At 36.6% G+C, this 13,956-nt stretch overlaps 1 protein-coding gene across 3 annotated transcripts in view; it reads right to left on the bottom strand.

The window, feature by feature from the left end:
- The window catches only part of MBTPS2 (membrane bound transcription factor peptidase, site 2), a 54,719-nt gene that overhangs the window by 6,446 nt on the left and 34,317 nt on the right, over window positions 1–13,956 (bottom strand). For 2 of the 3 annotated variants that reach the window (XR_006213407.1, XR_006213408.1), the window contains exons 10-11: window positions 11,791–11,866; window positions 9,901–10,500 (exon numbers count right to left, since the gene is read on the bottom strand). Coding sequence is in view for 1 of the 3 variants with exons in the window: in XM_042974277.1 (XP_042830211.1) it covers window positions 10,278–10,500; window positions 11,791–11,866 (299 nt within the window). In the remaining 2 variants the exon portion in view is untranslated. Of the gene's footprint in view, window positions 1–7,473; window positions 10,501–11,790; window positions 11,867–13,956 lie in introns of those variants that run through there. The other variant, XM_042974277.1, reaches the window with a different exon arrangement.

Raw genomic sequence — 13,956 nt, 5'->3', positions numbered from 1 at the left:
ACCTGAGCCGAAGTCGGACGCTTAACCGACTGAGCCACCAAGGCGTCCCTATATTTATTTATTTATTTTTAAACAAATGGTATTTTTCCTTACAAAATACAAAAAAGAAAAATTGTCTTGTTTATTGCTGTATCCCCAGAGCCCAGAATAGTGCCAAGAACACAGTAAGTGAGCAATAAATATTTCTTAAATGAATGAAAGAATATATGTATCAGTTCTAGTGACTATAGAATGGGGATAAGCAAGAAAAATGGAAACTTTCTAATTCAATAAGCATCTCTTAGAGTAGCATATTTATAAGAGTCATATTCTAAGATCTAGCAAATTTAAAAACCAACTACAGTGATCTCAGAAGAAAAACATTTTAAATGTGGAAAAAAGCACACTTGTTTAAATTTTACAAGAAACAAAATACAAATTCAGAGTATCCTCATTACCTCTTATCTTCATGATTTTAAATTATGATTAATGCAGTGTTCCAAACTTAATCATTATATAATTAAAACAGATGAAGATAAGATACTTACTTTAAAATCAGGATGTCTATTCCAAAGGTAGTTTTTTTAGCCTTTAAAGACTAATATTAAATAACCTACAGAGAGAAAATTTTAAATTTGAACATCCAAGAAGCAAAAAAGTATTTTCATTAAGAAGTTGATGAAAACAGTATCTTTAAATAATGATATATATTAAGGATAATCTCCAGATGCTAATCTATACTGCTTAGGAATGAGAAACACAATTTCAATAAAAATAAAAACACCTTAGGGGAAAAAATGTTTTAAGGACTCTTTTCAACTAAAGTATGAGATATATTCTCAATTCCCTGTATTACTAAATTGAAAAAGTAAATAATAGTTGCATCCTATACAAATAAGAATGATTTATCAAGTGAGAGATAATTTCACTTATTGTATCTTTTCTCTCCAAAGGATATAAATTTATGTCTCTTCCTCTTGGCATGAAATATCTCTTAAGATTGCCTGGGGCACCTGGGTGGCTCAGTCGGTAAAGCATCTGACTTCAGCTCAGGCCATGATCTCATGGCTCTTGAGTTTGAGCACCACATCGGGCTCTGCATTGAGCTTGGAGCCTGCTTTGGATTCTCTCTCTCTCTCTCTCTCTCTCTCTCTCTCTCTCCCCCCCCCACCTCTCTCCTGCTCGTTCTATCTCTCTAAAAAAAAAAAAAATCTCCTAAGACTAACCATCTCCTTTGAGGGGCACCTGGGTGGCTCAGTGGGTTGAGCCTCCGATTTCGGCTCAGGTCATGATCTCATGGTTTGATTCATGGGTTCAAGCCCCACATTGGGCTTGCTGCTGTCAGCATGGAGCCCGCTTCAGATTCTCTGTCCCTCTCTGTCTCTGCCTCCTCCCGACTCGTGCTCTCTCAAAAATAAACAAAACATTAAAAAGAAAAAAATCTCCTTTGAGATGGATGACTGGCTAAACATTTGGGGATAACAAAACACAAGGTTCTATCCCTATTCGGCACCAACATCAAGACAGAGTGCATGTAAATTAAAGATGACAATGTTTGAAAAACCAAAATCATAAAACTATCATAAAATATTTGTGAATATTTATAAAATCTTTAGAAGCATTTGAAAACATTTCACCAAAGGTGGAAAACATAAGGCAAAGCTTGAGAGATCATGATATATAAAAACATAAAAATAAACATTAGCATTAGACTTAAATGAGGTTTTTTTCTTTTTTTTTTTTTTAATTTTTTAATGTTTATTTATTTTTGAGAGATAGAGACAGAGCATGAGCAGGGAAGGGGCAGAGAGAGAGGCAGACAGAGTTGGAAGCAGGCTCCAGGCTCCGAGCTGTCAGCACAGAGCCCGATGTGAGGCTCGAACTCATGAACCATGAGATCATGACCTGAGCCATAGTCAGATGCTCAACTGACTAAGCTACCCAGGCACCCCTTAAATGAGGTTTTTAATCAATTAATTAATTAATTTTGAGAAAGAGAGAGCGAGCATGCAAGTAGTGGAGGAGCAGAGAGAGAGGGAGAGAGAGCATCCCAAGCAGGCTCCACACTGTCAGCGTGGAGCCTGATGCGGGGCTCAAACTCACAAACTGCGAGATCACGACCTGAGCCAAAGTCAGAAGCTTAAATGACTGAGCCACCCAGGCGCCCCATTAAATGAGGTTTTAATTTATTCACATGTAAGAAATCAAATAATAGAATGGAGCTTATGATGAAAAGCAGTAAGACAATAATCACTTCCATGAAAAATGGGCAAAAGATGGGGATAAACAAAAACAATACAATGACCAATAAATACATTTTAAAATGTTTAACCTTTTTTCTAATCAAAGAAATGCAAATTAAAATGAGATGCCATTTTCACATATCCAATTAAGAGGAAAAAATGTAAATGCAACAAGGCAGTATGTATATATAAAATGTTCACATTTGAAAGATAGTAATTTTTCCTTTAAGATTTTCTTAAGAGTTTCTAGAATTACCCAAAAAATCTTGGATATGCCAAAAGATTTAGTTATAAGGATATTCCTCACAGCTTTGTTTATAACATTGCAACATTGGAAATAATAGGGGTCGGTTAATTATGGCACATTCAGGGGTTCCTGGCTGGCTCAGTTGGTATAGCATGACTCTTTATCTCAGGGTTGTGAGTTCAAGCTCCAGGTTGGGTGTAGACCTTACTTTAAAAAAAAAAAAAAAAGAAAAGAGAAAATTACGGCATAGTCAATGCTGCAATATTATATATCCATTTCAATGACACTAGAATATTAATAACATTGAAAAATGCTTACATCAAGTTTAAAAAGCAGTTTACCAGTTAATGTATAATATAATCCTATTTTTTTCAATTACAAATTACTTTCATTTAACATGTTTTATATAATAAATGTGTATCTTTTTTTTTAATCTTACAGAATGCAAGCTGGGGAGGGGCAGAGAGAGGGAGGGAGACAGAGACTCTGAAGCAGGCTCTGCACTGTCAGCATCAAGTCCAACATGGGGCTCAAACCCATGAACCGTGAAATCACGACCTAAGCCATAGTCAGATGCTCAAACGACTGAGCCACCCAGGTGCCCCTTTCTTTATTATTTTATTTTTTTAATTTTTATTAAAACAATTTTTTTTAATGTTTTTATTTATTTTTGAGACAGAGAGAGACAGAGCATGAGCAGGGGAGGGGCAGAGAGACGGGGAGACACAGAATCTGAAGCAGGCTCCAGGCTCTGAGCTGTCAGTACAGAGCCCAATGCGGGGCTTGAACTCACAGAGCATGAGATTATGACCTGAGCTGAAGTCGGATGCTTAACCGACTGAGCCACCCAGGCGCACCCCCCCTTTCTTTTTTTAGTAAGAAAATTATTTTTCTATAAAGGCCAAGGAAATCACATTAGCTCTCTCCTGCTCCAATTCTATACTCTCCAAGCAAACTCCCGATTACCAACTTGTTTCCCCCAGGTATTTCCATAACAGAAAAGGGGGTGCCCTGGAGTAGAGACATGGACGATCTGTAAATTGCAAAGTGCTACCTCCCGTTGTAGATTTCTGGTGATACATACAGCCTAGGATAAAAGTTAGACGCCATTAAAGGATGGAAACAAATTGAAAGGGAAGAAAACAATAAATAGGAATAAAGTATTAAAGTCAGGAACCTGGAAAAGAAGCTGAGGTATGGTCAGATATGTTTGCAAAGCCTCAGAACAAATATGAGTCTGTAGTAATGAGAAGTGATAAGAAGGTGATGATCACTGCAGGAAAATACGGACAAAGGATGTGGATAAGAAAAATCTACAAAACAACACACATTAAAAAAGAAAGTTTAGCCTCTTTTCTAACTAATGCAAAACAAAATGAACATTAAAAAAACAGCTTATTCTGAAATGCAATCCCAAACTATGCAGGGGATAGTTTTCTATTGTCTGATGTAGTCCTCAAAGTCCATTCTACCTCAAATTCTCTCATAATGGCTTGTCACAGTGCCTCCTTCTCAGTTAAGATATTGTTTGGGTAAGATCAGATTTAAATGCCTAAGTTACTATCAATGAACATACCCACAAACGCAGGTTATTTTGAATAGTTTCAGTGAGCAAAATCTTTAGCCAACATCTTAAATATGATGAGTTTTGGTTTATTTTGATTGGAGGAAGAAATACTAAAAAGGGTCAAGTCTTGGAAGACACTCTGGACAACCAGAGCTAGTCTGAAGGCAGTGGAAGCCAAGAAGGCATACCAGAAGGAGGCAGGATCGAACACCAGTATGGATGGGGATATGAGGGCAAATTTATGTCATAATTCTGCATTCTGAAAATAAGTAATGTAAGTACATAATATCTTGAGCATGCCAGGTACCATATTAAGAACTTCATGTACACTTCTTTAACAATCTTATAGAAAATACTGTTACAGCTATTTTATAAAATAGTTCATGCTATATAGGAAAGTAAACCTGGATTTCCTACCTCACACCATATATTCTAAAATTTTTTTTTTAACATTTATTTATTATTGAGAGACAGAGAGACACAGAGCATGAGCAGGGGAGGGATAGAGAGAGGTAGAATCTGAAGCAGGCTCCAGGCTCTGAGCAATCAGCACAGAGCCTGACGCGGGGCTCGAACTCACAAACTGCGAGATCATGGTCTGAGCAGAAGTCAGTCACCCAACCAACTGAGCCACCCAGGTGCCCTACACTATATATTCTAGAAATCAAAGATCTCATTGTGAAAGTATAACTCTAAAGCAAATAGAAGAAATTGTATAGAATATTACTGTGACTTTGGGAAGGACAGCAGTTTTTCAGTAATACCCACAAAACACAGATAATGAATCAAAAAATTAATGTATTTGACTACATCAAACTAAAGATACTTGTTCGACAACAAAACCTTATAAATAAAATTTATAGGTGGCTGACAGACTGGGAAAAATTATTTGCAACATCTAAAATGGCCAAGAGATGATATTTAGAACATGGGTTGTTCTGTAAACAGTTAGACAGTAAATATTTTAGGATTTCTGGGTGATATGGTCTTTGTTGCAACTGCTAAACTCTGCTGTTGTAGCATGAAAGCAGCCATATACAATATAAACATGAACGAATGTGGTTGTGTTCTAAGAAAACTTTATAACATAGGTGGTAAGCAGGATTTGGCTCGCAGGCTGCAGTTTGTTGACCCCCTAATCTAGAATATACAAAAAATTCTTATGGATCAGCAAGAAAAATTTAGTAAACTCAATGGAAAACTAGGCAAAAGATATCAATAAGCAATTGGCAAAATGAAAAATCTAAATGGCTAAACAAGTATATGGATGTGCAACTTTATTAATCTGAGAAATGCAAATTAAAAGGAAATGCCATTTTGCACCCAACACATTTGTGAGAACATGAAAGTCAGACAATTCAGGTGGAGGAAAGGGCATGGGGAAACATGGAATCCTCATGCCCTGCTGATGAATGTCAGTTCTAGAGAGACATTCTGCAGAGCAATCTAGAAGTGCTAAGTGAACTTAAGTATGTGTTTCCATAATCTGAATAAAGGAAAGCTCTTTGATAAAGGGCAGCAGGCACTTTCTAACAACACAAGAACATTTTCCTTATTTTGTGATTAGATACAACATAATTTTTCTCCTTTCACTACAAACAGATAAAAACACCATCATAGACTGTCACTAGTCTACAGACCAGCTATTATAAACTTTCTACCAATGTGTTTTAGACATGAAAAAAATCTTAATATTCTTAGCATTCTAATTATTTTGCAGTTTAGAGCTTCATGTCTTTAAGACAACTGGCTTTATGATACTGATGAATGGAGTGTAAAATTTACATAAATGTAAGATAAAGCAAGACTTCAATTTTGTAGGATAGACAGACAGTTACAGGGTTCTGCTCTTAGACCTTTCTGCGTTCTCCCTCCTCTCAGGTGTCAGGAGCATGTCAGTAGAAAACTGTGAGAAACGGTCAGTTAATAAGAAGGGACAACTATTGAATATCCATCAATCTTTAGCTAAATAAAACTATGATATAAGGATGTTTTTCTCTCTTTTCAATGGAAAACTAAATTAGACAATATAACCTGCTTGGTAATTAGAATTGCAACTTCCTTTAGCCATTTTTTTCCTACCTCCACCCTGAGTAAAATCTATTGTGGCATTAGGTTTTGAAATAGAGGCTTTCCTTTCATTGAATTCATTTGCCATAGTCTGATAAAATATACAATGGATTATTCAAATTATTATGGCCTAAATAGCAAAAGTAGCTTGCAAAAACACTGATTAAAATGGCTTATTGTCTCAAAGAAAATATATCCACATGCTTTACCTTTTTTACTTTTTTAAAGATTTTATTTTTAAGTAATCTCTGCACCCAACGTGGGGCTTGACCTCATGACCCACAACCCGAGATCAAGAGTTACATCCTCCACCGACTAAGCCAGCCAGGTACCCCTCTACATGTTTTACCTTAAAAATAATTTGTGACTCAACTCTACTTCCAGTACTGAAAACCACTTCAGAGTTCAAAAAGCTGTGAAATAAATGAAACATTTTCTTTCTTCTCAGTCTTGTATCACATGTTCATTTGCTTAAAATGTTAGATTACACTAAAGCATATGTATACTATTGTTTGAGTAGTCATTAAAAGAAAAATAGTTTACAGTGAATTGTACACATTAAACAGGTGAATTTTATGGTATTTAATTGTATCTCAAGCTGCTAAAAAAAAGTGGTTTAGATAATCAGTCATTTAGTCTTGTGGCTCTTAATTATAATAGAATGAAATCAGAGGCAAAAAGGAGTGGAATGAGGCTAGCCAATCAAGAGTTGGGCTAAATTTCCATCCTATTGTATTTGGCCTTTAAGTAATCTCGAAAGAGAACATGTGCATGTGTGTGGGGGGGCAGTTAGAGAGAGAGAGAGAGAGAGAGAGAGAGAGAGAGAGGAGGGAAAGAGGGAAAGGGGAGACAGAGGGAAAGAGAGAGAGAAAGGGGGTGGGAGAGCCTGGCTCTGTGGACAAGGGAGGAAGTACTAGAGCAAAAGGTCAAGATCAATCAAATGTCAGAGTTGAAATACTTTTCCACGAATTCCTAAGAAACATACACTAACTTAGAGAAGACTTCTGTCAGACACTATTGAAAGGAAACATGATAGTCCTCTTTCTTCACCCATAAACAGGCCATTTCCAAAACAATAGAGAGAGCACAGGAATCTTATTTAAAAAAGCCTTCTTGGGGTGCCTGAGTGGCTCAGTTGGTTGAGCGTCCAACTCCGGCTCAGGTCAAGATCTCACGGTTTGTGAGTTCAAGCCCCGTGTCGGGCTCTGTGCTGACAGCTCGGAGCCTGGAGCCTGCTTCAGATTCTGTCTCCTTCTCTCTCTGCCCTTCCCCACTTGTGCTCTGTCTCTCAAAAATAAATAAATGTAAAAAAAAAAAAAGCCTTCTTTCTGTGGCCTGCAACAACTTTCATATACAGGTTGGTTGAGTGAAAACTGAAGGCTGCTTTTAGAATCAAGAATTTAAGAACAACAAAGATCATACTGTAATGTAAAGGGAACAATTTTGACAGAAAAGAATAGAAGTTTTTGAAAAAAGACAACACATAGATGATGGTAAAACATACAATGCTGGTACACATTTATTCTTTTATTGCTAAACATCAAATGCCAGGAACCATGGTATCTTCAAGTTAAATACTAAGAATGAATTACAGCACAGTCGAAAGATCTGTAGGAAAAAATACCTGTGCACCATTAATTAGTATGTGGATGTTCAATAAATACCATAGGACAGACTGATGACTGAGAGCCATGTATCCATGAAGCGCTTGTTTGAAATTTGCTGTTAGAATAGATGACCATGACCTATAAGGGCGATTATCAAAATGTCAAGTTTAACTGCATGTCTTTTCAAACTGAGATGAAAAAATATATACCTTCTATACAGATTATAGGGGATTAAAAAAAAAAACCTCTTGAAAATGTAAACAATGTAGAGTAGGAACACTGAAAATAAAGTTTTACTGTTGAACAACGTGACAACACAGAAAGAACATTTTCTTCAAATCCTCAAAATAATTCATTTTTCTAATCACTCTACAGAAATCAAAATGGATTGTTTTCATAAAGATGATAATATCTTTATGGGACACAAAGACCTTCCAAGTTATTTTTTATGTTAACATATATATACAGTATTCAATAATACTATTTGTAGCTTAAATAGAAACATGCTTTTCTAATCCATAAGTAACACTATTCATCATCCATTCAACCACATTTATTAAGTATTTATGATGTCTCATGCACTGTCCCAGGGATGCAAAGATGATTATGACACGGTCCTTACTCCAGAAGTGCCCACAGTCAAGCTGGACACAGATAACATTTCCTTTCTTGCATGATAAGGTCATTTCTATACAAATGCGATGGATCTGCTCAATATCCTAATAAGGGTGGTTCCCAAATCCTGACCCTAGAGAGCAACAGACCACAATGTTCAAATTCTACAAGAAAATTAGTATTTTTTTCCCCAGAAAAAGAAGTTAAGGGGTAGGATTTCCTCTATTAAGATTTTTTTCTCAGTTTCAAAAAACTGAGCTGCACATATACATGTTGATTAGTAAATTGCTTAGTTTATGTAATCAAATTAATTATACAAGTATTTCATGGCATTTCCCAGGCTCTACTACCTAAACAGGTCTGAGCTCACTCTGCTAACAGTCTTTGATCCCAAATGACTATCTACCGAAGAACACAACAAAAGCTTTTTTTTCTGGGATAAACGAATAATGTGTACGGTTTTAATAGCGGTAATAACTGATGACCTCAAGTCATTAATAACATCTTAACATACTCCATATATAATTTCTATTTAAGAAGGCAGGCAAACTTGTAATACAGTCTAAAGAGTTTCTTAAAAATGATTAAAAAGTTTTAGTGCCTGAAGAGCAACTCAATGATGGGAAAAAGGTGAACACCATGGAATATCTCACTTAGTGAAGAAGTTGGGTACATGGGTGTTAATGTTCTTGAGTGCACGAGAGAAGCACTTATTTTTCATCAAAGAATTGCATGCTCATACACTTAGAAGACCAATAGCTTCACAGTGGCCTGTTGACTTTCTGGATCTTCCAGGGCTGCATCTCCAGTGCAAAAGACCTTGAACTACTCAGGGCACTTTTGGGCTCAAGAGTCAGTTCCCAGCCTCTGGCAAGTCCACATCTGTACTCCCGTGTAGCCATTCTCACTGTACTACCAAGTCTTCCGTGGACCCATAGAGGTAGCTTAGAGGAAAGATGGAAAGCAAGGCCTGGGCATTTAATTACTTAATATAGAGAAACATGGAAGCTGCTGGTGAGGACAAACTATGGTTGAGAGCTTAAGGTAGGTGCTTCTTGAAGACAGGAACCCGGGACCTAGGCCCCAGATAACCCCAGCAGCACAAGAGAAAATGTCTACCCTGGAAGGGTTTTGAGCTTCAAAGCTTTGTAGAGAATGGTAACCAGGACTGTAGCAGATCTGTCTTGTGATCTGTTAGAAGACCAGGCTCAGTTCTGAGGTTCAACTTTAACTTCCTCAGCTCACAGGCTGCAAGTGAAAGACACTTCTTGCAGCTCACTCTAAATGTTAAGGCTAGTGCTGCTTTATGAGGGCATGGGGACACATCAAAGAGACAATTCCTGTGGGGCAAAACATGCATCATGGTACTGTAGGCCCTACTTCCTACTTTTTTCACTTATTTGGCATCATTTGACAAAAATTTCTCCTTTCATGTCAGCAGATACTTTTATAGAATTTTATTAACTGCAATCAGACCTCAGTTGTCAGAGTACAAAATAATACACCATTAAATCTTAAAATTCTTTTCAAACAAGACAAAGGACAAGAGATACAGGCCAAGAAAATGCTCACCCTTCCACTTGGCCAGATTCTGGTCTTCTTCAAATCTGGATTCATGATGTTTTTTCAAAAAGTTTGCCCCAATTAATTCCACCTAATTCTGTTCTCCTTTACACTACTGCAACATGATCCGGAGTTGCACAAAATGGTTTAACATGAATTTTCACTTGTTTAGCAATTGTTCCACAAGCATCTGAAATTTGTTAAGTTCAATCTTTAGAATCAGAATGTAGTCAGAGACTATGCCTTTCATTTCTTCTGTTTATCCTCCATCCCAGAGTTTGGATATTCTGATACACGAGGAGCTTAAAGTTGTTAGTTAAAATGTAATTTTAAGGAAACACTTTATATTTCATACCAAGGATCATTCTGCCAGATGAATGCAAATATTACCGTGCTGTAACCATCCAGAGTCCCAGGGTCACGTTGGCAGCCAAAAGTATACTGCCACCAAGCAAGATGAAAAATCCTATCAGATCTTTGACATCATTGTCTCCAATCACTGAGGTAAGGGTGGCATCTAGGAAAGAGTTTAAAATCCACTGACCATCCAAAGCAAAGCAGGGCACTGCATTAACAATAGCCAGAGCTCCTGAGAGGGAAATCAGGTACCTGGGTAAAATCAGTTAAGGATCTGACTGTGAGGTCTGAGAAGAAACCACATTTCTGGTAGTCAGAAGAGAATGTTTTACTAGGGCTGGATTTGAGATTATAGCTGCTTTCTTTAAATCTCTGCCCACAAGTATAGGACATTCCTTCTTAGATCTCTACCATTTAAAATACATTATTCATATTATTTCAAAGCTCAAAAATCTTGGCTAGAAAAATAAAGGCCAACCATTTGTAAACTAAGACAATCTATAACAAACTCCAAGGAAGATTGAGTCTTTGTAATACTTTAATGACACAACAAGAGAAAGGAGTGTGGAAGCAATTAGCAATAAGGGAAAAATTACTTTTTGATCCCTACAAAGTATTACCTTATCTTAGGGAACATAAGGATTTTGGCCCCTTCAACTCTATTTTACTATTATCTATAACTAGTGTACACTATAAGTAGTAGAAATATTAACTGTAACACAAATATAACTGTATTTTACTGCCATCTAAAAGCTTATATATGTCATAAATCTCTGAGACAAAGCTGCAATCTACAAGGTACTATCTTGATTGTACATATTTTTTACTAACTGTTCATTTGTTTTCCCTTTCATGTTTTCGCAAATTATTGAGGAAGGAAATGAAAATGATTTAAAAGTGACAAAAATATGTATTGTGCACCTGAAACTGATATAATATCATACGTTTACTATACTGGAATTTAAAAAAATCCATTTTTAGTAATAAAATCTAGAGGGTAAAAAAGAAAAAACAATGACAAAAATAAAGAACCCTTCCAAAGTGTGCAAATTCTTCATAATAACAAATTTAAAAAAATGTCAAGTTTTATATTCCAACATAATATGCTAAAGAACACGTGAGATTTTGTCCTCTGAATTGCTATTTTAGTAGTGGAAACCAGTTTGATCTCCCTTATGCATTCTTCCACTTAGTCCAAGGTAACAGGTTCACAAGGGGCAGAGTATATCACCTCACTGGCATTTTGAGCTTTCATTCTTTATAAACTTACTAAAAGGTCTTAGATCTGTAAATTCAACTCTCAAATTACATTCTGGGTTCCCTCCCTTCCATATCTTAACTTTTCTCCTTCCCTGAGCAATCTCTTTCCTCTGACTTCTTCCTTCCTATATACAATCTGATCTTTTTCAACTTTAAAGTCTCTTTTTCAGTTGTTAGCAATCAATGGACACTTGTAAGGTCTATGCATGCTCTATTCAAGGTAAGCCTAATCACATTCCAAGGAACACCTTTTAAAAACATTCTTTACACCAGAAAGGATACTTGACAAATGTCTCCACAACCACAGGCAGATCTATGCTTAGAAAGTTGAAGCGTGGGATAAAACTGGTGATGCTCACTGAAAAAGAAAAACAAGGAATAATGAATATTGTTCATATAGAGAAGCAACAGCATTATAAATTTTTCCATGTGGTCAACAATTGGGCTAGTCATTAAACTGGTTGAGAAAGCTCTTCCCAAACATAAGCAGGCAGCCTATATGCCCCACATATAAAAACAATTATTCTAGAACATCTAATAAATATAGTGGAATACAGAAATTCATGTCTCAGTATGTACTTATATTTGAAGGTAAGAATAATATAAAACTGACTATATACCAAGCATGACTACCAAATAAAGAGACTGACTTAAAAACTATGGCAGAATTTATGAAGAGTCCTTGTCCTTCAAAGAGGCATAACCTGAAAATCACATTTACTCTAACTATTATGCCACTTAACTTCTTTCTGGTCTTGGTTTTCTCTTACTAAATCATTACTAAAACAAGGATTATGACTAGGGGAAATTTTTGGTCTCTTCCACTCTGTGCATTCTGTAATCCTGTTTTTGCTCAAAACATTTACAAACTTCTCTGTAATTAGGTAGAACATATAGTACATATTTCTGAATTACATAGTACATAGTTCTGAATTATTCTAAAAGGGAACTTCCTTTCCATTTGTTGAGGATATATTTAATATTTGCATTCTAGGGATGCCTGGGTGGCTCAGTCGGTTGAGCGTCTGACTTTGGCTCAGGTCATGATCTCACAGCACATGGGTTTGAGCCCCAAGTCGGGCTCTGTGCTGACAGCTCAGAGCCTGGAACCTGCTTCCGATTCTATGTCCCCTCTCTAACTGCCCCTACCCTGCTCCTACTCTGTCTCTCTCTCTCAAAAAGAAATAAAACATTAAAAAAATTAATATTTGCATTCTAGAGTCACTTAGTGACTTGCATTCTAGAGTCTTATTTATCATAAATAAGAAGAATGATAAATAAGAAGAATGACCCAGGTTACAGGCTATGACTATGAAACAATGAGACAGCCTTTTAAAGAGTAATATAAAACCCCCATGTCCATCAACTGATGAATGAATAAAGAGAATGTGATATGTCCATTAAACAGAATATTATTTTGCCATAAAAAGGAATGACCTACTGAGACATGCTACAACATGGATGAACCTTGGAGACATTACGCTAAGTGAAAGAAGTCAGTCACAAAATATCCTACTTATATGAAATGTGCAGACTAGGCAAACTTATAGAAACAGAAAGTAGATTAGTCGTTGCCAAGGACTGGGGGTGGGGAGAAATGAGAAGTGACTGATAGTGAATACACGGTTTCTTTTTGGGGTGATGAAGATATTCTAGAATTAGATTGTGGTAATGGTTGCACAACTCTGAACATATTAAAAAACCTTCAATTGTATGCTTTAAAAGGCTCAAATACATGGCATGTGAATTATATTTCCACAAAACCATTATAAAAAAAGGAACTTAAAAAAAATCTTGTACAACAAAATTAGACTATATGATCTTCAGCAATATGAAGAAGCTATCTATTTAGTCCCAATAATGTAGCCACTGTTAAAACAATTATGCCAGCCCAGTTCTGAAAATTATATTCAAGGGCACCTGGGTACCTCAGTCAGTTAAGCATATGACTTTGGCTCAGGTCATGATCTCATGGTTCATGAGTTTGAGCCCCACATTGGGATCTGCACTGACAGCACGGAGCCTGCTTTGGATCCTCTGTCTCCTCTCTCTGCCCCTCTCCAGCTTGCATGTGTACTTTCTCTCTCTTTCTCTCTCTCTCTCTCTCTCTCCCTCTCTGTCTCTCACTCTCTCTCAAAAATAAATAAACATTAGGGCACCTGGGAGGCTCAGGTGGTTGGGCATCCTACTCTTTATCATGGCTACAGTCATGATCTCATGGTTTGTGAGTTTGGGCCCCATGTGGGGCTCTATGCTGACAATGGGAAGCCTGCTTGGGATTCTCTGTCTCCCTCTCTCTCTGCCTCCCCCCCAACTCGCTCTCTCTCAAAAATAAAAAATAAACATAAAAAAACATGAAAATTATATTAACATAAAATTCATGTGTTATACATAAATGATAGTCTTACCACTATAACTCCTGGCATTCTCTGGGGTATGTTGCTCTTG

The sequence above is a fragment of the Panthera tigris genome, chromosome X (assembly GCF_018350195.1).
Source record: "Panthera tigris isolate Pti1 chromosome X, P.tigris_Pti1_mat1.1, whole genome shotgun sequence".
NCBI classification, from domain to species: domain Eukaryota; kingdom Metazoa; phylum Chordata; class Mammalia; order Carnivora; family Felidae; genus Panthera; species Panthera tigris.
The sequence above is the reverse complement of the archived record's forward strand: the minus strand, read 5'-3'. Positions and strand labels throughout refer to the sequence as shown.